At 56.1% G+C, this 26,264-nt stretch overlaps 3 protein-coding genes across 9 annotated transcripts; 2 read left to right on the top strand and 1 right to left on the bottom strand.

Annotated features, from left to right (window-relative positions):
* Positions 1 to 50: 50 nt before the first annotated feature.
* GNB3 (G protein subunit beta 3) lies at positions 51 to 7,509 on the top strand. 2 transcript variants are annotated; one of them, NM_001192347.1, is made up of 10 exons: positions 1,058 to 1,134; positions 1,368 to 1,457; positions 1,720 to 1,758; positions 3,496 to 3,602; positions 3,702 to 3,765; positions 3,881 to 4,043; positions 4,125 to 4,191; positions 4,281 to 4,482; positions 5,906 to 6,122; positions 6,909 to 7,505. In NM_001192347.1, the coding sequence occupies exons 2-10, from the start codon at positions 1,401 to 1,403 to the stop codon at positions 7,013 to 7,015; spliced, it is 1,023 nt and encodes a 340-aa protein (NP_001179276.1). In that variant the 5' UTR covers positions 1,058 to 1,134; positions 1,368 to 1,400; the 3' UTR covers positions 7,016 to 7,505. The 2 variants fall into 2 exon arrangements, with proteins under 2 accessions (XP_059742318.1, NP_001179276.1); XM_059886335.1 differs by having other exon boundaries at positions 51 to 1,134; positions 1,368 to 1,758; positions 6,909 to 7,509.
* Positions 7,510 to 9,091: 1,582 nt separating this feature from the next.
* Positions 9,092 to 12,124, bottom strand: CDCA3 (cell division cycle associated 3). Of its 4 annotated transcripts, none has more exons than XM_059886700.1 (6): positions 11,957 to 12,124; positions 10,889 to 11,063; positions 10,503 to 10,629; positions 10,005 to 10,298; positions 9,570 to 9,673; positions 9,092 to 9,441 (listed from the first exon to the last, which is right to left on the bottom strand). In XM_059886700.1, exons 1-6 carry the CDS (start codon positions 12,019 to 12,021, stop codon positions 9,289 to 9,291), a joined length of 918 nt encoding a protein of 305 aa, XP_059742683.1. In that variant the 5' UTR covers positions 12,022 to 12,124; the 3' UTR covers positions 9,092 to 9,288. The 4 variants fall into 4 exon arrangements, with proteins under 4 accessions (XP_059742683.1, XP_059742684.1, XP_059742685.1 ...); XM_059886701.1 differs by lacking the exon at positions 11,957 to 12,124 and adding an exon at positions 11,683 to 11,771; XM_059886702.1 differs by lacking the exon at positions 11,957 to 12,124 and adding an exon at positions 11,539 to 11,652.
* On the top strand, positions 12,109 to 25,637 carry USP5 (ubiquitin specific peptidase 5). Of its 3 annotated transcripts, none has more exons than NM_001192056.2 (20): positions 12,109 to 12,329; positions 15,086 to 15,211; positions 15,464 to 15,530; positions 15,760 to 15,893; positions 16,040 to 16,185; positions 16,455 to 16,639; positions 17,105 to 17,199; positions 17,991 to 18,184; positions 18,902 to 18,973; positions 19,239 to 19,326; positions 19,459 to 19,584; positions 20,439 to 20,592; positions 20,904 to 21,078; positions 21,706 to 21,794; positions 22,575 to 22,766; positions 23,267 to 23,410; positions 23,501 to 23,646; positions 23,861 to 24,014; positions 24,266 to 24,350; positions 24,973 to 25,637. In NM_001192056.2, the coding sequence occupies exons 1-20, from the start codon at positions 12,219 to 12,221 to the stop codon at positions 25,064 to 25,066; spliced, it is 2,577 nt and encodes an 858-aa protein (NP_001178985.2). In that variant the 5' UTR covers positions 12,109 to 12,218; the 3' UTR covers positions 25,067 to 25,637. The 3 variants fall into 3 exon arrangements, with proteins under 3 accessions (NP_001178985.2, XP_005207167.1, XP_005207168.1); XM_005207110.3 differs by having other exon boundaries at positions 12,173 to 12,329; positions 19,239 to 19,311; XM_005207111.3 differs by having other exon boundaries at positions 12,173 to 12,329; positions 22,575 to 22,697.
* The last annotated feature ends 627 nt before the right edge of the window (positions 25,638 to 26,264 follow it).

Genomic DNA, 26,264 nt, shown 5'->3' with positions numbered 1-26,264 from the left:
TGTGGCTGGCCTGGCAGGAGACAGGTATCCTGGGCCTCCCGGAGATGGGCCCCTCCAGCCCGTGATTTGTCAGGGAAATCTCAACCACCTGCCTCCCTTATGCAAATGAACCCTGACCCCTGACAGCTGCTCCCGGGCCTCTTACTCTAAGCCAGCGTCTTCCCTCTCTGAGCTTGGCTGAGACCTAGGGCAGCCTGATCCCTTTGCTTCTTGCCTTCACGGCCCCAGCAGAGTCCCGCGAGTCGTGAGGACCCAACACCAGATGCGAGCAGCGCATGGGCTTGCTCTCCACTGCCGTCCTCTGCACCCAAGGCTGGGCCAGGCCCATCCGTTCCTCCTCTTTGGGTCTCCTCCTCCCAACCCCCCAGGATCAGCCCCCGGGGGCAGCTGGTTGGGGTTTGTCCTGAAGAAGGATTATCCAGATCAGTGCCTTCTAATCTCAGCTCCTGCCTGTACCTCCCCACGGCCACCATAGCCCTCTTCCCCACCACCCTGAGCTCGGGAGCACTACTTCGGGTGTTGACAATGGGCCATCTCTCCCGCTCGCTCTCTGGCTCCTGGGCTGGTTGCTAGGTAGGCCCTGATGGTGAGGATCATCACCATGCGATGGGGGGCCAGGCCTGTGGGGGGACCCTGGAGCATGGTCGGGCTGCTCCTTTGCCCCCTCCCAGACCCAACCCTTAATCCTCACAGCTTTGCTCTAATCCCGTGGGGCCTGATGCTCTGCTCTCTGCCTGGAGAGGGACTGGCCAGGGAAGCATCCCATCCCTCCTCCCTCCAGGGCTTGTTGTGGGTGCGGGGGGGGTGGCGCTGTGCCCTGCTGTAGCCCCACACTCCTGCTCCCACCCTCCCTGGGCTGGGCCTAGGCCCTCTACAAGCCACACACCTCCCTCCCTATCCTCTGCCCCCACCACCGCCACCCGCTGCCACCCGCCAGCTGATTTCATTTGCCTGACAGTCGTCATTGGCCCTACCCTTCCCTGTCTGCACCCCCCCGCACCCCCCGCCAAGTGGGGCCAGGCCAGGCCAGCTCCTCTGGCAGCAGAGCCGGGGCAGGTGACGGGCGGGTGTCGCAGCTGAGGGAGCCAGGAGGCGCCTGGGGACCAGAGCTGGAAGCTTAAAGTCAGAGCCCAAGTAAGAGGGGCTGGCCTGGCTCTGCCTTCTGGGGCTGGGGGCTGTGGGGGGTGTGGGGGAGGCCCGGGACTCCAGATGTGGAGGGGCTGGCAGGGGAGGCGGTGCAGACCACCCAGTCCTGGCCCAATGTGGGGAGGGGGCTCCAGCCCCCCATGAGGAGTCTGGTGTGGACATGAGGAACACAAATGTGGCCTGGTGCGGGTTCCCCTACACACACCCTGTGTCCCCGGCAGGAGACTAAGGAGCCACCCCTCAAGCCGTCTGCCATGGGGGAGATGGAACAGTTGCGGCAGGAAGCGGAGCAGCTCAAGAAGCAGATCGCAGTAACCCCACAACCCTCCATCCCACCAGGGGACATGGGAAAACCAGGAACCGAGGGTGGCTCCCGGGGGAAGGGCTGGCTTCACCCTGACTGACATCTCAGAGATCCCTGACCTGGAAGTGGCCAGAGACTTCCTGAACTTGGAGCTCAGATTTGAGATGTACCCCCCACCCCTCAAAACCCTAGAGCCCCAAACCCACCCACCTAGACACCCGCGCACACACCCTGCCCCTACCCACGCCCATGTCTGCTTTCCCCCTCAGGATGCCAGGAAAGCCTGTGCCGACACTACCCTGGCAGAGGTGAGCCCCCGCCACCCCCCGACAGGGCCAGAAGGGAGGGATGGAAGGGAGGGGATGGCGTGGGAGCCCCCTGACCAGCCACAGCTTGGCGTCCAAGCTCCAGTACAGTGCGTCCTTGGAATGAGGAACGACATGAATTAATTCATTCAACATTTTGTGAGGTCTGCTATGGGCCAGGCCCGGAGTAGGAGACCAGGGAGGCAGACGCTGTCCTCATCCACAAAACAAGAGCGCCAACCCCTCCTGGCTGGCTGGCCAGGATGAAGAGGACTAGGGCTGTTAAACCAGAAGCCTTGGAGACTAGTTGTTGTTGTTTAGTCGCTCAGTCCTGTCTGACTCTTTTTCGACCCTGTGGACTGTAGCCAGCGAGGCTCCTTTGTCCATGGCACTCTCCAGGCAAGAATACTGCCATTTCCTTCTCCAGGGGATCTTCCCAATCCAGGGATTGAACCTGCATGTCCTGTGTGTGCAGGTGGATTCTTTACCACTGAGAAAAGCCCAGACAAGACTCTTAATTACGAGCTGACTGATAGTGCACTTTTTCAGTCCTGGATGCATTTTCCCCCCACATTTTGACATCCTGGAAATTGAGATGCACCCAACAATGATCCTTACAGTTATAATCGGTAGCACTTTTTCTTTCTTAGTGATCCATAAAAGAATGGTTCTTCTTGGAGCTGGTGCCATCTTAGATTGAATTAAATGTTAATAATAAGGGTAAACATTTACTGAACATGAGCCAGGCACTGGGCTAATTTGCTTAAATACATAATTTCATTTAATTTTCCTGACAACTCCATAAGTCTGGTGCTAAAAACTTCCTTCATTTTACAGATGGAAAAGGGGGCTCAGAGAGGTTAAGTAACTTGCCTGAGATAACAAAGCAAATAAATGGCAAGTCAGGTCTTTTGACTCTGGAGCCCCAGTCTAACGTCTAGAAGGTCAAAGGAGCCTCAGGGGCATAGGACCCCAAGTTTCAGGAGGGTGCAGTTCAGTGCCATGGTGCTGCTCTAGATACCACTTAGCCCTGGCCGAGCAGCCGCCACGGGTGAGGGCAGGCTCCTAGCGGCTGGGTTCGACCAAACGTGTGCATATCATCCCAAGTCCATATATGGTGGACTCACATTGGCAGTGTGAATTGGTCAAGGTGGGGGTGTTTACGTGATGGAACCCCCCTTCCCCTTCGCCTCCACCCAGGAGAGGTGGTGGTTAAACCCTTAGCCACACACCCTGGCCTTGCCCATGTCTGTCTCTACACTTCTCAGCCCTCAGTCGGGCTGGAGGCCCAACTTCAAGCTGGGCATGGAACAGAAGCTCACACACAATCCTGGCTCAGACGCTGACGTGTAGGCATGCACCCTGCTCACCCTGATTTCTTTATTTTTATCTGTGCTGTGTGGCGTGTAGGATCCTAGTTCCCCAACCAGGGATTGAACCCATGGTGCCTGCATTTGGAGCACAGAGTCCTAACCACGCACAGGGAGGTCCACTCCTCCTGACTTCTGACACCCCCTTTCAGCTTCCCTGGTGGCTCAGATGGTAAAGAATCTACCTGCAATGCAGGAGATGTGGATTCAGTTCCTGTGTGGGGAAGATCCCCCAGAGAAGGGAATGGCAACCCACTCCAGTATTCTTGCCTGGAGAGTTCCATGGACAGAGGAGCATGGCGGGCTACAGTCCATGGGGTCGCAAATAGTTGGACACAACTGAGCAACTGAGCTAACTAACTTCCTGCAGCTGGTGTCTGGCCTCGAAGTCGTGGGACGCGTGCAGATGCGGACACGGCGGACCTTAAGGGGACACCTGGCCAAGATCTACGCCATGCACTGGGCCACCGACTCTAAGTGAGGCTTAAGAGGCCTGGGCCAGGGGGTGGGGGCGGGTTAGGGGGAGACGGGCAGAAAAGGAGGGTTGGGAGACACGTGTGTCTCTCCTCTGCCCAGGCTGTTGGTAAGCGCCTCGCAAGATGGAAAGCTGATCGTGTGGGACACATACACCACCAACAAGGTACCAGGCCAGCCCACGGCCCCGCTGTCACCCGCCTTCCTGGGGGCATCCCACGCCCTTCCTGTGCCCCCCACCTGGGAGCTCAGCCCAGGCCCCTGCTACCCCACCCCTGCAGGTCCACGCCATCCCGCTGCGCTCCTCCTGGGTCATGACCTGTGCCTACGCCCCGTCAGGGAACTTCGTGGCCTGTGGGGGGCTGGACAACATGTGTTCCATCTACAGCCTCAAATCCCGGGAGGGCAACGTCAAGGTCAGCCGGGAGCTGTCGGCTCACACAGGTGAGCGAGAGGCAGAGGGTACCTGCGGGTTGTGCCTGGCAGCCAGGGCCCTGTCCTAACCGCCTCCACCCCTTGACCTAGGTTATCTCTCCTGCTGCCGTTTTCTGGACGACAACAACATCGTGACCAGCTCCGGGGACACCACGTGGTGAGGCCCGGGCGCCCGTGGGTGCGATGGCTGGGGAGGCGCCTCTGTGCCGGCCTCGCTGGGTGACAGCGTGTCCCCCCACCCTGCAGTGCCCTGTGGGACATCGAGACTGGGCAGCAGAAGACTGTGTTTGTGGGGCACACGGGGGACTGCATGAGCCTGGCCGTGTCCCCTGACTTCAGACTCTTCATCTCGGGGGCCTGTGATGCCAGCGCCAAGCTCTGGGACGTGCGGGAGGGGACCTGCCGGCAGACTTTCACCGGCCACGAGTCGGACATCAACGCTATCTGCGTGAGCCCCCCCTGTGCTTCAGTGCCCTCCGGGGACCACCTCCCCACCCCACCCCCAACTCAGCCTTCATCCCCTCCCATGGCCCCCTGCCCCTTTCCTTCTGACTTTTCACTTTAAAATAATTTCACCCACAGAAAAGTTGCAAGAATAACAGAAACAGTTCCCGCTGCCCCTTTGCTTCTGACTTTTCACTTTAAAATAATTTCACCCACAGAAAAGTTGCAAGAATAACAGAAACAGTTCTCGTCTGCCCTTCACCCATAGTCACTGTCACCTCTTTGCCACATAGGCTTTTTGGTTCCCTCTCTGTAGAGGGAGGGAGGGAGGGATGGACAGACACACAGACACACACCCATCTTAATGTAGGTATAAATACTCTTGGTTATTAATTTTTTCCCTGGGTTCTTTGACAATAAGTTGCAGACCTCACCCTCCTTTAGCCCTTGAATACTTCAGTGTATTGGAGAAGGAAGTGGCAACCCACTCCAGTATTCTTGCCTGGAGAATCCCATGGAAAGAGGAGCCTGGTGGGCTATGGTCCCTTGGGTCGCAAAGTTGGACACTACTGAAGTGACTTAGCATATACACACTTCAATATATACTTCCTAAAATCAAGGCCATTCTCTTCCATAGTCATAGTCCAATTCTTTTTTTTTTTTTAACTTTTATAAACTTCTATTATTATGTTGTGATTTTTATTTTTATTTTATTGCCGCATGACTTGCAGGATCTTAGTTCCCCCATGCCCCCTGCAGTGGAAGAACAGAGTCCTAACGCCCAGACCACTAGGGAATTCCTGGCAGTCTAATTCTCAAAATCAGGAAGTTTAAATTGATGCAATACTAGTCTACAGTCTGTATTCCAGTTTCACCAGTTACCTCCAAAATAGCAATGTTTTCTCTGTCCACGAACATGTGTCGCATTTCCTTGCCTTGTCTTTTCAGTTTCTTTTAAACTGGAAACCTTTTTTGCCCTTTTCCTGTCTTTGGTGACATTGACACTTCGGGCGAGTACAGGCCAGTTTTCTGTGGACTTTCCCTCCGTCGGGTTATGAGACGTTTCCTGAGGCTGAGATTCAGGATATGCTTATGTACTTGGTCCTGTGCTGACACACTGATCCAGGGCCTGGAGATGCTGGCGTCTGGGACAGCCTCCACCCTTCTGACAATGTGACCGTGGGCACGCTGCCCACCCACCCTCAGCCCCGTGCTGTCCCCTGCCGTGTGGCAGTACTGCGGAGCCAGGGAGGGTGTAGGGAGCCCGGCTGCAGCTGGCAGGCCACAGAAGGGATGGAGCAGGAGCCAGAGAGGCCGAGGGAACTGGCCTGGAGCAGGGAGAGGGCAGGAGAGGTCGAGTGCTGCCCAGGTCTGAGTCCTGACCCTCACCAACCCCCCACCCCGACCCCGGCCACCTGTATCTGCAGTTCTTCCCCAATGGAGAGGCCATCTGCACGGGCTCAGACGATGCCTCCTGCCGCCTGTTTGACTTGCGGGCTGACCAGGAGCTGACCACCTACGCCCACGAGAGCATCATCTGTGGCATCACGTCTGTGGCCTTCTCGCTCAGCGGCCGCCTGCTCTTCGCAGGCTACGACGACTTCAACTGCAATGTGTGGGACTCCATGAAGTGCGAGCGCGTGGGTAAGAGCCCGCCCGCCGTGGCCACCTGGGCTCCCCTGTGGGCACCCTCTCACTGCTGCTCCCTCATTACTGGCTGACTCTGAGCTCTGCCCCTAGAGCCAGTCCCTTTGGTTCCCAGTCCAGAACCATCTCCTCTCAAAGCGAAGTTGCTCTAAGTGGCCCTTCGCCACGGCTCACTGCTGCAGCTGCTCCCCGCCAGAGGAGCTCCTTCCGGTCACCCCCAGACCTGTAGACCTGGGCCGTCCAGTCAGGGCTGGGTTTCAGGGGCCTCCACGGAAGGGAAGGGCCACCTTGGGGATTTTGCAGTGACAAGAGTCCAGGGGATGGGATGTGACTTGAGGGCCCTGACCCCAACCTGGGTGCTTCTCTGGGACTGGCCTGGTCTGAAGTTGAATCGGATAGTGTGGCTTCCTCTCTTGGGAGAGGCTGGGTGCCCAGGGAAGAGAACACTGGCCAGAGAGTCAGGATCCAGACCTTAATTCCACTGCTTACTGTCCGAGTGCCCTTGGCCGAGTCACTTGTCTCAGGGCCTCAGTCTCCATTTGGAAGCCCTCCTCCCCCGTTTTCCCGGTCAAGGTGCCCTTGCTTTTCTCTCAGCAGCTGACACATGTCTAACCCTCCTGTCCCTCACCCACCCCAGATCCTGGAGGGGAGATTGGCCTCCAGGGAAACCCCGCCCCTTAGGACTAATCCGCTTTCCTCATTTAGTCAGATGCCCCGCCCCCCTAACCTCTAACCCCGGCTCCCTAACACCCGCCAGGCTGACTCCTCTCCCTTTTTCTTAAGGCATCCTCTCTGGCCATGACAACAGGGTCAGCTGCCTGGGGGTCACAGCTGATGGGATGGCTGTGGCCACCGGTTCCTGGGACAGCTTCCTCAAAATCTGGAACTGAGGAGGCTGGACAAGGGGATGTAAAAGGCCATGAAGACACTCACTCAGCTGCCCCTGTCCTGCCCAATTTAAGGTTTCTTTGAGCTTTTCTCTTCTACACCCCAGCTTTCCCCCTTTGAGGGCAGTGGGGAGTATGGGGAGCGTGCCTTTGGGAGGCAGCATCAGGGACTCGTGACGGGCAGGGAAACTGCCCCATCTCCTCCCAGGCCTCCCCTCTCCATGGTTCTGACAGCTTCTCCCTTCGTGAGCAAGGACAATGGACCCCCACCCCTCCCTAACCCTAACTTGGCAGGCCTAGCAGGCTTCGTGTCTGAGGCCGCAGGCCCTAGGATTCCTCCCCCAGAGCTACCACCTTGGTCTAGACCTGGTTGGCACAGGGTGCTCGGCCCCGAGACTATGGCTCTGACACAGCTGGGGTCCTGGCCCCCATGCTTTCTCCTTTGTCTGCCTTCTTGCCTCTCCTCAAGCACCTGCAATAAAGTGTAGCGCCTTGTATGTGTGTGATGTTTGTCTCCCACCCTCTCCTCTTCCGGAAAGACACAGGTCCCACTTAAGTAATGCAGTATTACAAGTGTGGTGATAGAGGTTGGGTACCAGATAGCTGCAGGCAGAAGGGAGAGTGGAGGCAGAAATTCAAGCCTCAGGGCCAAGGCCTGAGATGGGTCAGGAGGAGAAGGTGGCTGGGGTGGGGTGGGATCTGCACGACAGCTCAACACCGCCTGCCTTTGGTGTGTACAAGTGTGTTTGCACAGAAAGTTTATGTTGAGAAGGAATCAGATTACAAAAGGTCTATAGAAAGCTATAGGCAATGGGGAACAACTCAAGAGTTTCGAGCAGAGTAGTAATAATCAGTGATGCTTCTTGGGAACATCGCCCTCATAGTAGTGTAGAGGGATGAAGTGGGGGTGGGGGAGCCCCGAGGGAATGGAGGTAAACAAGGCAGGAGGCAGGTGGCAAGACATGCAGGAGTGGAAGGACAGAGTAGGGAGGGAAGGGACGGGAAAGAGAGGAAGATATGGAATCACCAGGAGGAAGTGACCCAGGGCTAGGATATGGGATATTCGGAGGGGAAGATTTGAGATGATGGCCAAGGTTAGGGCTTGGCAACCGGGTGGAGAGTGCTGTCATTCACCCGGTGAGGGGAGGAGGAGTAACTCTGGGGGAAGAGCACACATTCAGCTTCAGACAAGTTGACTCTGAAGTGCCTCTGGGGCAGCCGGATGAAGGTGAGGGTTAGGTACAGAGACCTGGGTGTTACCAGAAATTGGGTGATGGACAGTTGAAGCCCCAGAAATGGGGGTAAGGGGTGGTGGTGGGATGAATTGGGAGATTGGGATTGACATATATACACTACTGTGTATAGGATCAAACCAGTCAATCCTAAAGGAAATCAACCCTGAATATTCGTTGAAAGGACTGATGGCTGAAGTTGAAGCTCCAATACTTTGGCCACCTGATGTGAAGAGCTGACTTACTTTCCTTGATGCTGGGAAAGATTGAAGGTAGGAGGAAAAGGCAACGACAGAGGATGAGATGGTAGAATGGCATCACCGACTCAACGGACATGAGTTTGAGCAAATTCCAGTAAACAGCAAAGGACAGGGAAGCCTGGAGTGCTGCAGTCCATGGGATCGCAAAGAGTCAGACTTGAGTTAGCGACTGAACAACAGCAACAACAGCAATGTTAAAATGGATAACTAATGAGAACCTACTGTATAGCACAGGGAACTCCACTCAGTGCTCTGTGGTGACTTAAATTGTAAGAAAATCCAAGGAAGAGGGGATATATGTATATGTATGGCTGATTCACTTTGTTGCACAGCAGAAACTGACACAGCAGTGTAAAGCAACTACACCCCAATTTAAAAAAAAAAGGCCCCAGAAGTAAATATCCAGGGACAGCAAGAGGAAAGGGCCAAGGTCAGCACCCTGGGGAACCCTGGGATTCAGGGGAGGTGTGTAGATGAGGCTTGGAGGTGCCAGCATGGGGACAGTCAGGCCAGGGAACACAAGCCCCCTCCAGGCTTTCTGCAGACAGGAGGCCCAGTGCACAGTTTAGGCATAACACTTAAAAATATAACTTAAAATCACTTGCTTTAATATACAGAAGTACATCAGACACAAAGAAAACCAACAAAGCTCTGAGTCCCAGGGTTGGCAGTTTAGGGGGAGTTAAGAGAACGAACCTTTCCAGTCTCCCAGGGCAAGAAGGGGTGGGAGGACCCAGAACACGGCCAGGCTCTTGGGGAGTCTGGTGCTGGGGCCATGCACGGTCTAGTTCTCCACCAAAGGGAAGTGCCGGTTTTCCTTGTCATGACCCTGGCCTTGCTCCCATGCTCGTCCTCCAGTTTTCAGAAGTCGTCCAGTTCCCAGAACGGCCCCTTCCTTTAGCTCCCTAAAGTTTTCACTCAGGGAAGGCTGCTTACCCTGCAAAAGGCATAGGGCAAGGTGAGGGAGGGCAGGAAGCTGTTCGGGGAGAGAAGACTGGGTGGGGAAAAGGCCCCCATCGTTACTCTGGATTTCCTAGTAACAGCTTTCACCCGCTCGCCCTTTACCTGTCGTGGGGTCAGAGCCCCGGGGGAGTTGTCATCCTGCAGGACGGTGAGAGGAGACCTCCCTGGCACTTTGCTGTTTGCTTTCCGCCTGCTGCGCTTAGAACCTTGCAGGAGACACAAGAGACACGAGTTTGATCCCTGGGTCAGGACGATCCCTTGGAGGAGGGCATGGCAACCACTCCAGTATCTTGCCTGGAGAATCCCATGGACAGAGGAGCCCAGCAGGCTACAGTCCACAGGGTCGAAAAGAGTCAGACACGACATAATTAACACACACACACATACACGCACAGGCACACACACATAGAACCTCAAGTGAGTAAGGAATTAAAACAAGCAGCCAAGGTTATGGGCTTTCAGGTTATTCCTCCTCTGTCCATCTGTGGACGTTATCCCAGAGTGCTCTTCCCCATCCTGTGCCCTTAGATTCTGTACCTGAAGATCGAGGAGTCTCGGGGTCTCGCAAGGGCTTGTCTGAGACCTGGCTGGCCACAGGCGTTTCTGAGGAATGTCCTGTTTTCTCCTTGGCAAACACCTGCTCAGCAGGGAGCTCAGTCTGGCTCCCAGGAGGCACCTGGTCTTCAACAGAAACCTGGGTGCCCAGAGGCAAGTCCAGTCGAGGAGATGAAGGTGTCTCTAGGGGCAGAATAACTTCGGGGGGGAGGCTTAATTTGGGGTCTTCGGTCTCAAATACATCACTCAGTTGTTTCACCAGTGGACTTGGGGGATCTGGGGAGGGGAGAAGTGACATGAGATAGTGACCATCTGTCACAAATCATTCAGCAAGGAGGAAGGGATACATGGGCCTTAGGATTCGCGCCCTGGTCAGTGAGGGATTGGGAGAACAGAAGTCATTGAGAGACAGCAAAGTGTTGAGAAAAGAAAGACGTGGGTTCAAAGCAGGAGGATGACAGCATTGGGCCCAACACTTACCTCCGCTCGTCTTCATAGGTGTCCGTGCAATGCCAAGGGTAGGGGAGCGGGGATCTGAGTCCTGGACCAGCTTATGTCCCTCCACCTGCTCCCCTGATGGCAGGCTTGGCTGTGGGGAGCTCTCTACCTATCAGGACCAAAGGCTAAAACGAGTCTGGGCCCTCAACTCTCCCTTCCCAGGTCTGTAGCCTTAGATCCATACTGCAGACGGGAATTGCAAAGGCCCTCAGATATTCAGCCTACTTCACCGGGATTGAGAATATGGAAAATAAGGCCTCAAAGGCGAGGGGTACTGGGGGAAGGGAGAGTTCTCTTAGACTAGGACTCTCTTAGGGACTCCGAAACCGAGACAGATTCGCTGCCTCCTCCATGCCACCCCTGTGTACCTGGATGGGAGTGCGCAGGATGCCGGCGCTGGGTGAACGGGGGTCCGCCACTCGAGCCAGAAGCTTGTTGTGCGGCGGAGGCCGCGCTGGAGTGACTGGGACGCTCTTAGCTGAGCCCATCGTAACCAGCAGAAATAGGATGGGGCAGGGCCCGGCCCAGGAGAGGAGGTTATGCCTGCAAGAAATGACTCAGGTCTCAGCCCTTACGGCGACCACGTTCGACCTTTGACTCCAGACCACCCGATCTCCCCCCGTTCCCCACTGAGAAACGGCCTGGCCGCCGGGCCAGAGGTCTCTGAGGGGATGATGACTAATACAGTAGACAAGGCAACTCCTTCAGGCCTGCTGGGCCCTCTAAATTATTCACTAATTTACTCAAATCCCTTACCGGGCCCCAATTCCACCTCTGGGTTCAAAGTGGCTCAATCCTTAACTCCCGAAGCTGAGTTTCAAACTTCCCGCCACGCCCCTGCCCCGACCCTATTGGCTGAATCGATGCCGGCTCCTATAGGCCGTCCCTGTGAGTCCCGCCTCCAATGAAGGAAGCCATCGGGCTGCCTGAACGTCTATCATGGGTCCGTGGGGCCAATAGGCAGCGGCTTGAGTCGCCGGGGTGACGCCTCCTTGCTAAGGGGACTTTTGTTCCGTACCCGGCTGCCGGTTGTGAGATTTTGCGGGATGCTAATCTTCGCGTAAGAGACCTTCGGTTTCAAATGAAGTGATTTTATTAAAAAATAGAATCATGAGTTAGTACGCTATTATTTACATATCCCGCTGGAGACGGAGTTACGAACATTTTTTTTCTAAGGCCAGAAAGATAGTAATCCTCATTGGTCGACGTAGTTAGCAATCACTCAACACGAGCCCTCTCGAACCCCGCCTCATTGGATAGCCCCTTTTCAAATACCAAGACTACAGCTGCCCTTTAATTTTCCCACTGGACAGGTCTCCCAGGAAAGTTTCTGGGATTGACTGGTTTAAACGACCATCAGTTTCTGCTCTTCAATAGAAGATACGCGAATGCACTGTAGGGTCCCAGAGTCTCGGCAGCAAAACTCCGGGGCCCACCTCGCTGTTCTACGTGCGCTTTGCCCTGGAGGAGTGGGATTGGCTCTTTCGACCATCGATTGCATTAGAAGCGCTTTTCATTGGCGATGGTCAAGAGGCGGGCAGAGGGCGGAGCACTAGCGGGCAGGCTCGGTCCAACTGCCATTCTCGCGCGTCTTCCCTTCGGCGCATGCCCCTAACGAGTGGTGCTCATTGGACGGAAGGGTAGGGGGGACTAGAAGCGGTGAGAACCGCTGTGTGTGGAGGAGCTGGTGCCGGTGTCATGGCGGAGCTGAGTGAGGAGGCGCTGCTGTCAGTATTACCGACGATCCGGGTCCCCAAGGCTGGAGACCGGGTCCACAAAGACGAGTGCGCCTTCTCCTTCGACACACCGGTAAGCCCATTCCCCACGCCCGCAGCGAGCACGACTTCCATCTCCCTGGTCATTCTGCCGGGGCCTGCAAGGCTTGGGCCACCGCCTCCCTGCGGTGCACCATGGGACTTGTAGTCTTCCACGCTACTCCTGCCGTTGCTTTGAATTCGTGCGAGCTGTCGTCTGACTACCACTCCCGAAAGCCACCGCGCCCTCCCTATCCGCTCCTCGTCTCGTGGAGTACTGTGGGGATTGTAGTCGCTCACTCCCCTCATTGACGTTCTAAGCTAGAGGCTCCACCCAGTTGCCGGACTACATCTCCCACGTGGACCCCTGGGAAAGCCTGGGAGTTGGCCTTGCCTGTCGCGCATGGCTCTCCGGGTTTTGTAGTCTCGTGTGGGAGGGATGGGGCGACCCCCCCCTCCCCGCCACTACCACCCCGCTGTTCTGAGCCCGGGTTGGGGGTAGTAGGGTGGGGACTGCAGTTCCCAGGTGCCTAGTAGCCTGGAAGTGGCCTTGAAGAAGGCTGGTTCTGAGAAAGGCTGAGTTATAGAGCCTCCACCCATGGTTAATATGGTCAGGGGGCGGGGAGGTGGGTCATTGGGTGGGGGGTGGAGGAGGGGGGAAGAGGAGAGGAAAGCTCTAGTCGTTTCTCCTTTGAGGTGAATCATGGCCGCAACCCCCTTTCTTTCTCCCGTCCATCAGAGAGAGCAGAGGGAAACCTTTGAAAAGTATTCCCAGAGAGATGGTTTCTTTCGTGGGGGACACTAAGGCTTCTTTCCTATCCCACTCCCACTCCTGACTAGTTAGACAAAGCCACCACCCACACCGTGCTTCACGTTTGGCAGGCTCCACCCGGTACCTCCCTTCCTGCAGTTCTGCCTTCCTGTGACACCGTCAGGCAGACACAAGCCTCTAGCCAGGCCAGAGCCTGAACTGAGGGCAGCAGCCTGGCTGGGATCCGCCCCCCCGACCCCTCCCTCAAGCCGCTGTGGGCCCTGCCCAGGGTGTTCAGCCAGACCAACTCATGGCTGGGAAAACTGCAAGTCAGAGTGGAAAGGCTTCATTAATGCATCGCCAGTGCTGAGTATAGCAGGGTGATCTAAGGCCCATTTCAGGGTCATCACTGTGATTTGTGGGTTGCTTGGTTTGCTAGGCTTTGATCTGGGCCTCAGACAACCATGCTGCTTCTCTGAAGTCTAGCTTTGGCAGAACGTAAAGAGGACAGCTGCTCAGAGCAGAACTCTGGGGTTCCCAGTCCTTGGTGGAATCAGCATCTTTTATTGGCAACAGAGGAGTTTAATCACTGTAGAGCTCCCACAGGCCTCCCAGTTTATCAAGTGCATGGATGGTGAAGCGCTGTCTTTCTCAGGAAGAAAAGATTTTTTCCTTAATTATCAACAGATGGTAGAAGTCTCCCTTTCTATACTCCTGTCTCTCTCCTTAGTAATGGTTTGAATAATCCAAAAGGGGTTTTGATCTCTTTATACTTTTCTTCTCTCTTCCCTGTCAAGAGGTCTCCATTGGTTGGCTTTGGTAACCAACTTCCGGCATATTTGATTATCTTTAAATTGGGTTCATGGTAGAAAGAGTTTATGTGACATCCCTGATGAGAAATGCTCTATTTGTTCATAAATTTTGTAACCCGCACAGTTCTCAGGAGTGGTACAGAGCGATCTATGGGATGGAGAACTGCCCTATTTTTAATTCCCAGCAGAGAATTTTTCAAGGCCACTGAGGCTTTAATTCCAGAAAGAACATGCCTTGTTGTTGCTTGGATCTGAGAGAAGACTCTGTAGTCTCCAGGTTCCTTCTCCCCCTTCTCCAGCACCCTCTTCACAAGGGCACTGGTAGACTCGCTCAGGTTGGGGAAAGCCCATGTCCCCTCCTCTGCTGTGATTTACAGTGGACACTTGTCTTTTCCCTGGTTTCTTCCTGGGCAATGTATATTCTAGCTGTCTCAGAAAGTGTTGCTAGATTGTTCCAGAAGGGGAATGGCTTTGAAATTGGAGGTTGATGGGACCTCTTGGAGATTTGGTTATTGGCCGGGGAGGAGGGGGGCGGCGGGGGGCGGGGATGGGGTGGGAGAGGCATCCAGGTGGTGGCTGGAGAAGGCTGGGCTTCATGTCCTTGCCAGACGGGGTCCTGGTTCAGCTGTGAGCCCCAAGCAGCACATGGGTCCCTTGGAGCCAGCCTTTAGCAGGAAAGAGGAGATGAAACCAGTGTGGGCCAGGGTTTGATCACCTGGTAGAGTGAGGTAAAGGAAATGTCTGATCTTGCTGGCAAGCCCAAGGGTTAGATGTCATGTTCAGATGCTAGTATCTCTTCTCCTCTAGTCTTGAAGGTTTGCTGAATCTTGGTGGTCAGGTGGGGTTGGTCATGGTGTTCCTGGTTTAGGTTCAGTGTCTGACATGGAGTTCTTCCCAGGTCTGTAGTAGTTGATCCCGACTCACTCTGGATCTCAAGGCTCCAGGAAGGAGATCAAGGGAGTTCTTTGCGTTGACTGGAGGGCTTCAAAGAAGGAAGAGGAGTGGTGACTGACAGGCATTGCTCAGCCCTGGTGTCCTTGTTGGCCGTTGCCAAAGTCACAGGAGGATGGGGAGACTCTTAGCCATGTACCAGGTCCTGAAAGGCTAATAGGTGACTTGCCAGAGGCCACACAGTGTTTGAGGACAGACCTTGCTTCCGGAAGCCACCCATTTCTAACCCCAGGTCTTGCCTTCCCCTGGCCAAGCTTCATCCCGCCCATGTTTCTGCCCCTGCCTGTTGTCCTGCAGGAGTCTGAGGGTGGCCTCTACATCTGCATGAACACATTCCTGGGCTTTGGAAAACAGTATGTGGAGAGACATTTTAACAAGACTGGCCAGCGCGTCTACCTGCACCTCCGGCGGACCCGGCGCCCGGTAAGCAAGACCTGCTGCCCTCAGGCTCATCCTGCTGGGCCACCAGGTTGAATCTGTCCCGTCCTGACCTCCCAGGGGCCTCATTTCCGCCCCCCCACCTGCTTTTGCTGGGGCCATTAAAACTCAGCACGTGTGATTTTTTTTTAGCTCCCTTCTCTTCTGAGATTAACCCACTCCATCCCCGTCCATCCATTGTCCGTTTGTCCCTTCCCTGGTGCTGGGGCTGATCGTGCCCTTCCTGCCTCACTGTAGAAAGAGGAAGATGCGACCTCAGGCACTGGAGACCCTCCCCGCAAGAAACCCACCCGACTGGCCATCGGTGAGCGTCACTGGCATCCTGTTCTCTTCCCTGAGCTGGTCTTTGCTGCTCTCAGAGGTGCTAGGAAAGCCCCCAAAGGAGGGGCCTGGTCAGTGGCCCTGGGACCCTGGAGGGGGCAAGGTGAAGCACTGTATCAGAGGAGGGGAGTCCCCCTGCGGTGGTCATCCTACTCGCACTCCCTCCCCCATTACCCCACCCCACTGCCCCTGCTCCTTTCTTGTCTCACCAGGTGTCGAAGGCGGATTTGACCTCAACGAGGAGAAGTTTGAATACGATGAGGATGTAAAGATCGTCATTCTGCCGGATTACCTGGAAATAGCCCGGGATGGGCTGGGGGGACTGCCTGACATTGTCAGAGATCGGGTACAAATACCTTCCCACCCTACTGAAGATTCTGGGGCAGGCGGGGTCAGAGCAGCAGTGTGGTGGGCAAGCTCCAGGAAAGCTGAAGACCGAGGGGCGGGTGGGGTGGGAACTGGGTCCCGCCTCTGACCCTCTGCTTCCCCCAGGTGACCAGCGCGGTGGAGGCCCTCCTATCAGCCGACTCAGCCTCCCGCAAGCAGGAGGTGCAGGCCTGGGATGGGGAAGTGCGACAGGTGTCTAAGCATGCCTTCAACCTCAAGCAGCTGGACAACCCTGCTCGGATCCCTCCCTGGTGAGGCCTGCCCCTGCCCCCCAACCTTGGGGCATGACCTGCAGAGCAGGGGCGAGCGATCACCCTCCTGGAAGTCTGGAGGGAGAGAGGCTCAGGAGCAGAATAAGGAGGGAGACTCATGAGGAACTGGACTGGGGGAGAGGATGTCCCAAGGAGAGGAGATGAGAGAGGCCTTGGACCAGGGGGGAAGCTGCAGAGCCCCGTCTGCCCATCAACCGCTCCCGTAAACCGCTGACCTGTACTCGGCTCATTTTCTTCCCTGGGGTCAGTGGCTGGAAGTGCTCCAAGTGCGACATGCGGGAGAACCTGTGGCTCAACCTCACGGATGGCTCCATCCTGTGTGGCCGGCGCTACTTTGACGGCAGCGGGGGCAACAACCACGCTGTGGAGCACTTCCGGGAGACGGGCTACCCGCTGGCTGTCAAGCTGGGCACCATCACTCCCGACGGAGCTGGTACACCCCGCCCCCTCCACGTGGACATCACTGGGTCTGAACCACTACTCATTTCACATGACACGAACAAGGCATGAGTGCAGTCTCCTGATAAACAATGAAAATATTGCAGATGAAACAGAACTTTCAGATAGCCCCCCAAAACCCCAGTCCCCTTCCTAGTGGTGACCGTCATTCTCTCGTAAGTAAGAGAGTAAGTCTTCTTCCAAACTCACTTCACTCTCGAACCTCCTCCTGCTGCGTGGAGACACAACCAGTTCCAGCCCTCACCCTGTTGACTGCATCTTCTCTGACAGCCAATCCAAGAAGGGCTCGAGGCCTCACTGACGCTTGAGGGAGCCAGGAGCGTTGCCCTCTGGGCTCGTCCAGCTGTCCCACCAAGCCTCTCAGGGCAGGGGGTGGGCTTGGTGGTCGGGTGGGGGCTGAACTGCCCTCCCCCTACTCTGCTCCTGCCTCCCACACTAGATGTATACTCGTATGACGAGGATGACATGGTCCTGGATCCCAACCTGGCTGAGCACCTGTCCCACTTTGGTATCGACATGCTGAAGATGCAGAAGGTGAGACCGCCCTCCGCTCAGATTCTCTCATCCCTGCCCGTCAGGCCTGCCTTCCTTGCCCAAGGCTGAGGGTGAGGCGACAAGGTGGGGAGAGATGCCACGGTAACCCCAGTTCCCAGGATTCGTGGGCTGCCTGTGAAAAGCCTTGTAGAATCATTTCATCATTCAGCAACTATTACTGAGCGCCTACTGTGTGCTGGTCACTCTGAATGAGGCAGGGGTGGTCCTTGGCTTGTAGGCTTCTACCAGGTGAGACGCAGGCGTCCCTTGTCTGCTTGTGCAGCAGGGAATGACCATGACTGTGCGCAGTTTCTAGCAGGGGTCGCCGGGCCCAGGGGACCGAGGAAGCGATGCTGGGATGGGGATCTGAGTGAGAAGGGGTGGCTTCAGGGTGGAGGAACATTTCAGCTAGGGGATGTCATGTTCGTTTCATCCCCTCATGTGGGTGGAGGCCTGTTGCCTGATGGGCCCCTGGACGGTTGGTTGCCTGTGGCCTTCCAGAACTTGCACTGGGGGATGCCCAATAGGCCTTCCATGTCTGGGTCCATAATTCATCACGTTCCAGGCTCTCTCCAGCTGGCTCTCATCCTAGACTATGTTTTAGAACATAAAGGACACAGGTCTAGGGCTTCCCTGGTGGTCCAGTGGCTAAAAGCCCGTGCTTCCAGTGCAGAGGGCCTGGGTTCAATCCCAGGTCAGGAAAGTAGATTCCACATGCCCCAGCTAAGACCTGGCTCAGCTAAATTAAAAAGAAAAAAAGACGCAGGTCTGAAGTGCCTCCTCCCGTGCAGACGGACAAGACGATGACGGAGCTGGAGATAGACATGAACCAGCGCATCGGCGAGTGGGAGCTGATCCAGGAGTCGGCGGTGCCGCTCAAGCCGCTGTCCGGGCCCGGCTACACCGGCATCCGCAACCTGGGCAACAGCTGCTACCTCAACTCGGTGGTCCAGGTGCTCTTCAGCATCCCCGACTTCCAGAGGAAGTGAGTCCTCCTTACCCCCGCCGCCAGCCCCCGCCCCCAGGCCCTCTCTCCGCAGCCAGGCCCCTGGCTCTGTGCCCTGACCCCCAGCTCTCTCCTAGCGGCCAGCCTCTGGGCGCCCACCTCTGGTGCCCTCAGGACCTCTGTTCTAGCTCAGTCTTGGTTCTTGGTACATGCCAGGGAGCAGGTTGTGAAGTTGTTTATATACGAGCCCACTGGTAGGGCCAGATGCTCAGTCCCAGGGCTCTTCCAGGCCTCCTGATGGGCTCAAGGGCCAACAGGTGCTCTTTATTTTGGGCCAGTGACATCAGATGAGCACCTAATGGGGGAGAGGGGAGGGCTGGGACATGGAGACAGAAGAAAGGCAAGTTAGGGTTAGGGAAGTGAGCATCCTGTCTAAATAGGAAGGCCTGAGACACATGTGAAAATTTAGAACATATTGACACGTTCTATTCAAAGAATATGAACTGTATTTATCCTTCTGAGTGTCTTCTCCCATCCCGTAGCTCCGTCTCGGGGCAGAGGCTTGTGTACCCTGCATGCTGACCGGTTTGGGAAGGGGAGGGAAGGCGTGTTGCTGGAAAGACGTGGACCCCAAGTGTCAAACACATGTCTCCCCACTCTGGAGGGACCTCTTCCCTGAACTGGTAGATGACCACTCCTTTCCCTTTTCCTCTGGGCCTGGCCACAGCCCCTTCAGTGATCCTTCCCTTGGCTCAGGTACGTGGATAAGCTGGAAAAGATCTTCCAGAATGCCCCAACGGACCCCACCCAGGACTTCAGCACCCAGGTGTACGTAGTCGGGCCTGTGTGCCCTCTTTCTCCTCCACGACCCCCTGAAGGGAGCAACAGTGTAGCCTCTGGCCAACTAGACACTTTCTGATGGCTGTCTTGTAAGCATGCTGTCTGCCTTGAGTTGGGTTCCCATGGAATCTAAGGTGGTTCACATTTAAGAGAGTTGTCTAAGGGGGTTTGAGCAGGGGTTGAGTTGGGGAGGTAAGGGGTAGATTGGTGGTGTCAGACGAAAACTAAATGGTTCTCTTGGGTGATGACACAGGGCCAAGCTGGGCCACGGCCTGCTCTCGGGGGAGTATTCCAAGCCAGCACCAGAGTCGGGTGATGGGGAGCAGGTAACGGAGCAGAAGGTGGGTCTGGACCTCCGTCCCTCTCAGGCTCTGGAATGGTGGGGAAACTAAGATCCATCTGGGAGGTGTCTAAAGAAGGCCACTTGGTGGCCTCTTGGGCCCTGGCTGAATGGCTGCCCCAACTCTGCCTAGGAAGTCCAAGATGGCATCGCCCCTCGGATGTTCAAGGCCCTCATTGGCAAGGGTCACCCCGAGTTCTCCACCAACCGGCAGCAGGATGCCCAAGAGTTCTTCCTGCACCTTATCAACATGGTGGAGGTGAGGACAGGGAAGATGGGGCGATCTTCACTCTCCTCCTGTCTACCTGCACTTCAGTTCACTCCCTTCTTCCCGCTGCTCACTTGTTCCTCCTCCTCTGTCAGCCCCAGCCCAGCCCCACCCCAGTGACCCCGCGCACTGAGCCTTTCCTGAGAGTGGCGTTTGCACCTGAGGACACTTGTTACGCTTGCAGCCTGATGAAGGATGCTCCCAAAGAAAATGATAGGCGAGCACTTGGTGCTTAGAAAGAAAGTACAGGGGACTTCCCTGGTGGTCCAGTGGTTAAGACTTCGCCTTCCAGCACAGGGGGGTGCAGGATCAATCCCTGGTCGGGAACCTAGGATCCTCCAGGCCAAGAAACCTGAAACAACCGATATTATAACAAATTCAATAAATTTTTTTTTTTTTTTTAATATTTATTGACTTGGCTGTGCTGGTCTTAGTTTTGGCGCACGGGATCTTTAATCTGTCATCGTGGCACGTGAACTCTTACTCGTTTCCACAAGTGGCATCCAGCTCCCCGACCAGGGATCGAACCTGGGCCCCTGCATTGGGAGGGTGGAGTCTTAGCCACTGCACCACCAGGGAAGTCCCCAGTAAAGACTTTTTAAAAAAGGAGGTCCACATTAAAAAAAGAAAGTACCGGCACTTTCCCACGCAGTCTTGCAGTGCCAGGATGGGCCGGAACTGGCAGGTTGATGAGGGAAGGTTTCTGCTCTGCTCTTCCGTCCCTGCACCTCTTTGTGCCCCTCTCCCTTCCGTTCCCCCCTCTCCCTGACCCCCCAGTGACTCTTGTAGGCCCCCACCCCAGTGCTTGGCTGTCCAGACCTCCCCACCCTGACTCTTCCCCATAGAGGAATTGCCGGAGCTCTGAAAATCCTAACGAAGTGTTCCGCTTCCTGGTGGAGGAAAAGATCAAGTGCCTGGCCACGGAGAAGGTGAAGTATACCCAGCGAGTGGACTACATCATGCAGCTGCCTGTGCCCATGGACGCGGCCCTGAACAAAGGTGGGTGCTCTGCTACCCTCCCAGGGCCTGGGGTCTGAAGCCTGGCAGTGATGGGGCTTGGGTGCCTTTCAGGAGCAGAGCCCGCAGTAGCCCTGCTTGTCGACCAGGCGGGGGTGTGGGATTGACCTTGCGTGCAGCTGGTCAGCTGAGCTGTGCTGAGAAAGAGGCCAGGTCACAGGCAGACGTGTGTCTGGTGGGTTTGGGGAGGCAGAGGAGCTGAGATAGCCGTGGACTCAGAGGCAGTAGGCCAGGGCTGAGGGGGGATGTGGCTCGGCCCCTCTGAAGGGTCCACCTACTGCTTCTGTCACCAGAGGAGCTTCTGGAGTATGAGGAGAAGAAGCGGCAAGCTGAAGAGGAGAAGCTGCCTCTGCCTGAGCTGGTTCGGGCCCAGGTGCCCTTCAGCTCCTGCCTGGAGGCCTACGGCGCCCCCGAGCAGGTGGACGACTTCTGGAGCACGGCCCTGCAGGCCAAGTCAGTCGCCGTCAAGTAAGTCCTATGGGTCCCGGCCTCCGTGAGGGTCATCCCCGAGATGCTGTCAGCCTCTTGTGCGTTCTCTCATCCCTTTGTGGTCAGAACTCAGGCTTCCGTGATTTGGAAGGTAACATGAGGCAGGTAACCTGGGGCCTGAGGGGAACCGAGAGGCCCTGGCAGGAGTGGACTTGGATAACTGCTACATGTCACCTTGACCTGCCCCTGCCAGTCTTCGTCTGTCTTGGGGTGGATGGGGCCACTTTTCAGGAAGCCTCTGTCTGCTCACTTCCCCAGTGCTAGCAGAGCATGGGCACTTAGGAACAGTCGTGGACAGAACTGAGATTTCTAGCACATAGTCTTACTTTTTGCTCACCCGTCACTGGCGTGAACTTAAGATCTGAGAGAGTGCTTTGGTCTCCGAGATTTCAGCCACCTGCCCCTTTGCTGTTCCTGAAGACCCCCCCATTCCCCTACTCCCTACCTTCTGCTGCCGTTCGTCTGCAGACACTCTGATGCCTGTCCAGGGCAGGAAAGGAACATGAAATTATCTTCAGGGTGGTTAGTTCTACATATGAGAGGCTGGACCCGGGTGGGGCTTTCAGGACAGCTTCTCTGGGTACCAGGCCATTCTCTCTTCTCTAGGACCACACGATTTGCCTCATTCCCCGACTACCTGGTCATCCAGATCAAGAAGTTCACCTTCGGCTTGGACTGGGTGCCCAAGAAACTGGGTATGGTGGCCGGGACGAGCAAGGGAGGTTAAGCAGAAAATGGTAGAAAAAGAAGGGGCCTTGCCGTGTAAACTAGGGCTTCTTCAGCTTTCCTCTGAAAGGGGAAACATTACTAAGACTTCTTTGATTTAAAAAAAAATTTTAACTACCTTTTTTAGTTGAAGTATCATTGACTTACAACATGGTGTTACTGCTGTAGAGCAAAGCTGTTCAGTTATATTAAATACATATATATTCCTTTTTAAATTTTTTGGTTCTGATTTATCATAGGATATCGAGTACAGCGTGCTGTGCTATACATAGGACGCTGTTGTTTAAGACTTCTTTGATTTTACAGTTATGGCTTGCACAAGCAAAAGTGGTTTTCATAGTTTTACTTTTATACAGTTGGTAAGATGTTTTCATCTTGATAATCTTGAAACAGTTTGTTTTCACGGGTCTCATAGGCCCCTGACGGCTTTGCCAATCCCAGATCTAGCTTCATTTCCTAGAGAAGTTGAGCCCCACGGAAGTACAGAATCGTTCTGTGGCACGGTCAGAGACCCTGCTCTGGCTCATGGCTCATTGGTGGTAGATCTAAGGCTGGAATCCTGTTCACTTACCCCCCACCCCCCCACCCAGCCTGTGGTTATTTTTATCACACGGCAGTGGGTCCTGCTCTGCCCATCATCTTATTACAGAGCAAGATGGGGGTAGGGGCCTGAGATTCCTAGAGTGCTCTTCCCAGGAGGGCTTCGGGGATCTGCCCAGGTGACCTTTGTCCTGCCGTACGCTTTCTAGATGTGTCCATTGAGATGCCCGAGGAGCTAGACATCTCCCAGCTGAGGGGCACAGGGCTGCAGCCTGGAGAGGAGGAGCTGCCCGACATTGCCCCACCCCTGGTCACTCCGGATGAGCCCAAAGGTAGCCTTGGTTTCTATGGCAACGAAGACGAAGACTCCTTCTGCTCCCCTCACTTCTCCTCTCCGACATGTTAGTGACTCTTTTTCCTGCCTGTCTCTTTCCCTTGCTGATGGGGGTCTTCTCTGCCTGCCACCCCTTGACCCTGTCCTTCGTGCTCCTCCTGTCCTCCCTTTCAAATTGTCTCTGCCCCCTTGATGGACGTGAGGATTGAGAGAGCACCCCAGCTTCTGTTCTCTGTGTGGGTGGAGCAGCGCTGGCTAATTGCCTCTGCTCGTGTAACCTCGTGGCCTGGGGGCGGGGGTGGGGGCTCCAGCTCATACTCCGGAAACAGCCTGTTGTGGGAGAATGAACTGGGAAGCGGCTCCCTGGGGCGCCTCTGGCCTCAGTTCTGTAGACCTTGAGGATAGTGCTGGCCCCACATGAGGCTGTGTTGCCATTTTAGTTCTGGAATAAGGTGCCAGGCCGTGGAGGAAAAAACGCATGGAACGTGTGGTTGGGAGAGGGCTGGGGGGAGGGGCAGGGAGTGGCCCAAGGAGTCAGGCCCCTGTGCCCATGCTTCTCCCCCGCAGCGCCCATGTTGGATGAGTCCGTCATCATCCAGCTAGTGGAGATGGGCTTCCCCATGGACGCCTGCCGCAAAGCCGTCTACTACACTGGCAACAGTGGGGCCGAGGCCGCCATGAACTGGGTCATGTCACACATGGACGACCCGGGTAGGCAGGGCTGGGGAGCTGGAGCCGGGGAGGGGGGTGGCGGGCAGGGCCAGCATCTCCCCCAAACACTTGAACCGCTTCCATCCCCAGATTTTGCAAACCCCCTCATCCTGCCTGGCTCCAGCGGGCCCGGCTCCACGAGTGCAGCCGCTGACCCCCCACCGGAGGACTGTGTGACCACCATCGTCTCCATGGGCTTCTCCCGGGACCAGGCCCTGAAAGCCCTGCGGGCCACGGTAGGGGTGCCCCCCAGCTGAGGACAGGTCCGCTGGGAAGATGGGGGCGGGGGTGAAGTTCCACCCCTCAGGAGCAAGTGAGGACTACCCCTGTGGTTTGGCCAGTCTGGGGCTCCACTCTTGAATGGCTGTGATGAAGGAGCAGAGGCCTTTGCTGGGGTTTCTCAACCCTGACCTTACTTTTTAAAAAAGTAACACTTCCCTCCTCCCCAAGAACAACAGTTTAGAACGGGCTGTGGATTGGATCTTCAGTCACATTGATGACCTGGACGCAGAAGCTGCCATGGACATCTCAGAGGGCCGCTCGGCTGCCGACTCTATCTCCGAGTCCATTCCAGTGGGACCTAAAGTCCGGGATGGTCCTGGAAGTGAGTGTCTCGGGGAGAATCTAGCCAATCTGCTCTACTAGGTCTTCACTGCCAGGGGGCTCTGCTTCCCTCAAGAGGGTGCAGCATTAGAAGTTTCTTTCCGTGGACGTGACTCCTGAAGCTGGGGTCCTGGGAGGCTGAGATAGACGGGCCCAGCCTGTCTGCCGTCCCTGAAATCCCACCCTGGTCATGAGCTGCTGGACACATCCCCCTCCCTCACTGTCTGCTCTGCCCTCTCTCCCTTTCCCCAGAGTATCAGCTCTTTGCCTTCATTAGTCACATGGGCACCTCGACCATGTGTGGTCACTACGTCTGCCATATCAAGAAGGAAGGCAGGTGAGGAGCCAGCCCGTGCCTTCTGAATGGGGGAGTGGGTAGGGGGAATGGGTAGGGGCATCCTGGAAGACCCTAGAATATTCGTGGGGTGTGGGTGGGAACATAAGGGACTGCCTGGTGCAGGCCACAATTCACCAGAAATTGATGGAAAGCCTGAGGGCAGAGATGGGCAAATTAGGGCTCCAGGGCTGAATTGGGCCACTCGCTTTTATAAATAGTTTTAACGACCACGGCCACATTCATTTATGTATCATCTGTGGCTATTTTCACACTGCTGCAGGCAAATTGCATAGCTGCATAGACCAGGTGGCCTGCAAACCTGAAATATTTCCTGTCTGGCCTTGACAAAGCTTGCTGACCTCTACCGTAAAGGAATAGATGGGGGTAGGCTGTAAAGACAGCACAGGGGTCCGAAGACACAGAGTAGAAATGACCTGTGAGATGGGACACTCCCTTCAGACAGGAGGCAGCTGGGCTGAGTCTGGGGGCCCAGGCAGAGAAGGTTGCGAGCCTTTGCCCCTGAAGGCAAAGGACACACGAGGGTCGAGTCCAGGGACCACATCAGACAGACACACTAGAGGATGCCTGGGTCGTTCACCCTTCTCCCCACCCCCTTCCCCAGGTGGGTGATCTACAACGACCAGAAAGTGTGTGCCTCTGAGAAGCCGCCCAAGGACCTAGGCTACATCTACTTCTACCAGAGAGTGGCCAGCTAAGAGCCTGCCCTGAGGGCACCCGGGGGACGGACCGCCCAGCATGAGGAATGGGGCTGAGGGATGGACACCTCCCTGCTCGGTACCCCTTTTCTTTTCGTCCCCAGCAGCAGGGAAGAAGCTAGAGGCCAGGAGAGAATGGCCAGGCAAAGCGTGGGGTTGGGGGGGCTCCGGGGAGACCTTGGGAATGGAGTCGGAGGGGGCGGGAGGGGCCTGCCGCCTGTCTGTGAGGAGACTGTTGCTTCCCTGCCCTTAACCCCACAGCGCTCTGCTTCTGTGATCCCGCCTGCCCAGTGTGGAGCGGGCTTGTTCGTGTGTGTGCGTGGGTGTGGGTGGGCGTGTGTGTGTGGCGTGGGTGTAGCTTTGTGCTGCCGCCTCCACTGAGGGGGCTTCTGTGCCTCCCCTCCCCCTTTGTGTGTGCTCCCCGTGTGGCAGGGCCAGGAGGGATGTGAGGGAAATGGGGAGCCAGGCCCCCCTCGCCCTCCTGCCTCAATCTTTGCCCCACCCTGTCTCTCCCTGTCCTTCTCTGGAAAATGCCAAAATACAGGATGTGAATAAAAGTTACGTGGCTCAAGCGTGTCCTGTTTGATATCTGGGGGGAGACTGTCTTTCCTGGGTTAGCAGGAGGGTCAGGTTTTGAGAACCACGGGCCCTGCTCCTCTGTGCCGCTCTGCGCCCCCTCCCCACCCCACTGCCAGGCAGTTCTATACTTTTTACTGCTCTTGGGAAATTGGGGGCTGAGTGAGGTGCTCACGGGGGCAGGAGAGGGAGGGAGGCTGAGGGGTGGGGGCTGTCATGCAGGGAAGTAGAGGAAGGTCACGTGAGAGGGGGCCCAAATGGGTTCTTCTTGAGTGTCCCCAGGCGCCCAGTGGGGAGCCCTGGGCACCAGGCCTTGCAGTCCCTTGTCTGGCCCTGGCCGCTGGAGCAAAAAGTGAGGTACTCCTGGGGGCAGGGCAGACCTCTGAACTGCCTCTTTAGTAGCTGCACGGTGTCCAGCCCACGTGGGTCGTCCCTCTGCCTGTGAACCCTGTTACTTGCCCAGTTAACTGTGGGGCTGGGCTGGCCCTGGGTAGGTCAAAGGTGCCTGCTCAGCAGTCAGGGATGTGGCCGCTCTGATGGGGGCAGGGGGGGTTCCTTTTCCCGGAGTTGGAAAAATGCCCCTCACGGCTCTGAGGCCAAGCCTGGAGTGGAGTGGAGTGTC

The sequence above is a fragment of the Bos taurus genome, chromosome 5 (assembly GCF_002263795.3).
Source record: "Bos taurus isolate L1 Dominette 01449 registration number 42190680 breed Hereford chromosome 5, ARS-UCD2.0, whole genome shotgun sequence".
NCBI classification, from domain to species: Eukaryota; Metazoa; Chordata; class Mammalia; order Artiodactyla; family Bovidae; genus Bos; species Bos taurus.
Note: the sequence above shows the minus strand (reverse complement) of the source record. Positions and strands in the feature narration are given on the sequence as shown.

Excerpts from the sequence above, each read along its gene's own strand:
- CDCA3 (XM_059886700.1), bottom strand. The coding sequence starts at position 12,021 with ATGCAATCGATGGTCGAAAGAGCCAATCCCACTCCTCCAGGGCAAAGC. Across the intron at positions 10,630-10,888 it reads TCCTGCGCACTCCCATCCAG|GTAGAGAGCTCCCCACAGCC; the intron begins GTACACAGGGGT and ends TGGTCCTGATAG. Across the intron at positions 9,674-10,004 it reads CGAGACTCCTCGATCTTCAG|GTTCTAAGCGCAGCAGGCGG; the intron begins GTACAGAATCTA and ends GTCTCCTGCAAG.
- GNB3 (XM_059886335.1), top strand. The coding sequence starts at position 1,615 with ATGTACCCCCCACCCCTCAAAACCCTAGAGCCCCAAACCCACCCACCT. Across the intron at positions 3,603-3,701 it reads CACTGGGCCACCGACTCTAA|GCTGTTGGTAAGCGCCTCGC; the intron begins GTGAGGCTTAAG and ends TCCTCTGCCCAG. Across the intron at positions 4,192-4,280 it reads AGCTCCGGGGACACCACGTG|TGCCCTGTGGGACATCGAGA; the intron begins GTGAGGCCCGGG and ends CCCACCCTGCAG.
- USP5 (NM_001192056.2), top strand. The coding sequence starts at position 12,219 with ATGGCGGAGCTGAGTGAGGAGGCGCTGCTGTCAGTATTACCGACGATC. Across the intron at positions 18,974-19,238 it reads CAGGACTTCAGCACCCAGGT|GGCCAAGCTGGGCCACGGCC; the intron begins GTACGTAGTCGG and ends GTGATGACACAG. Across the intron at positions 21,795-22,574 it reads CTGGGTGCCCAAGAAACTGG|ATGTGTCCATTGAGATGCCC; the intron begins GTATGGTGGCCG and ends TACGCTTTCTAG.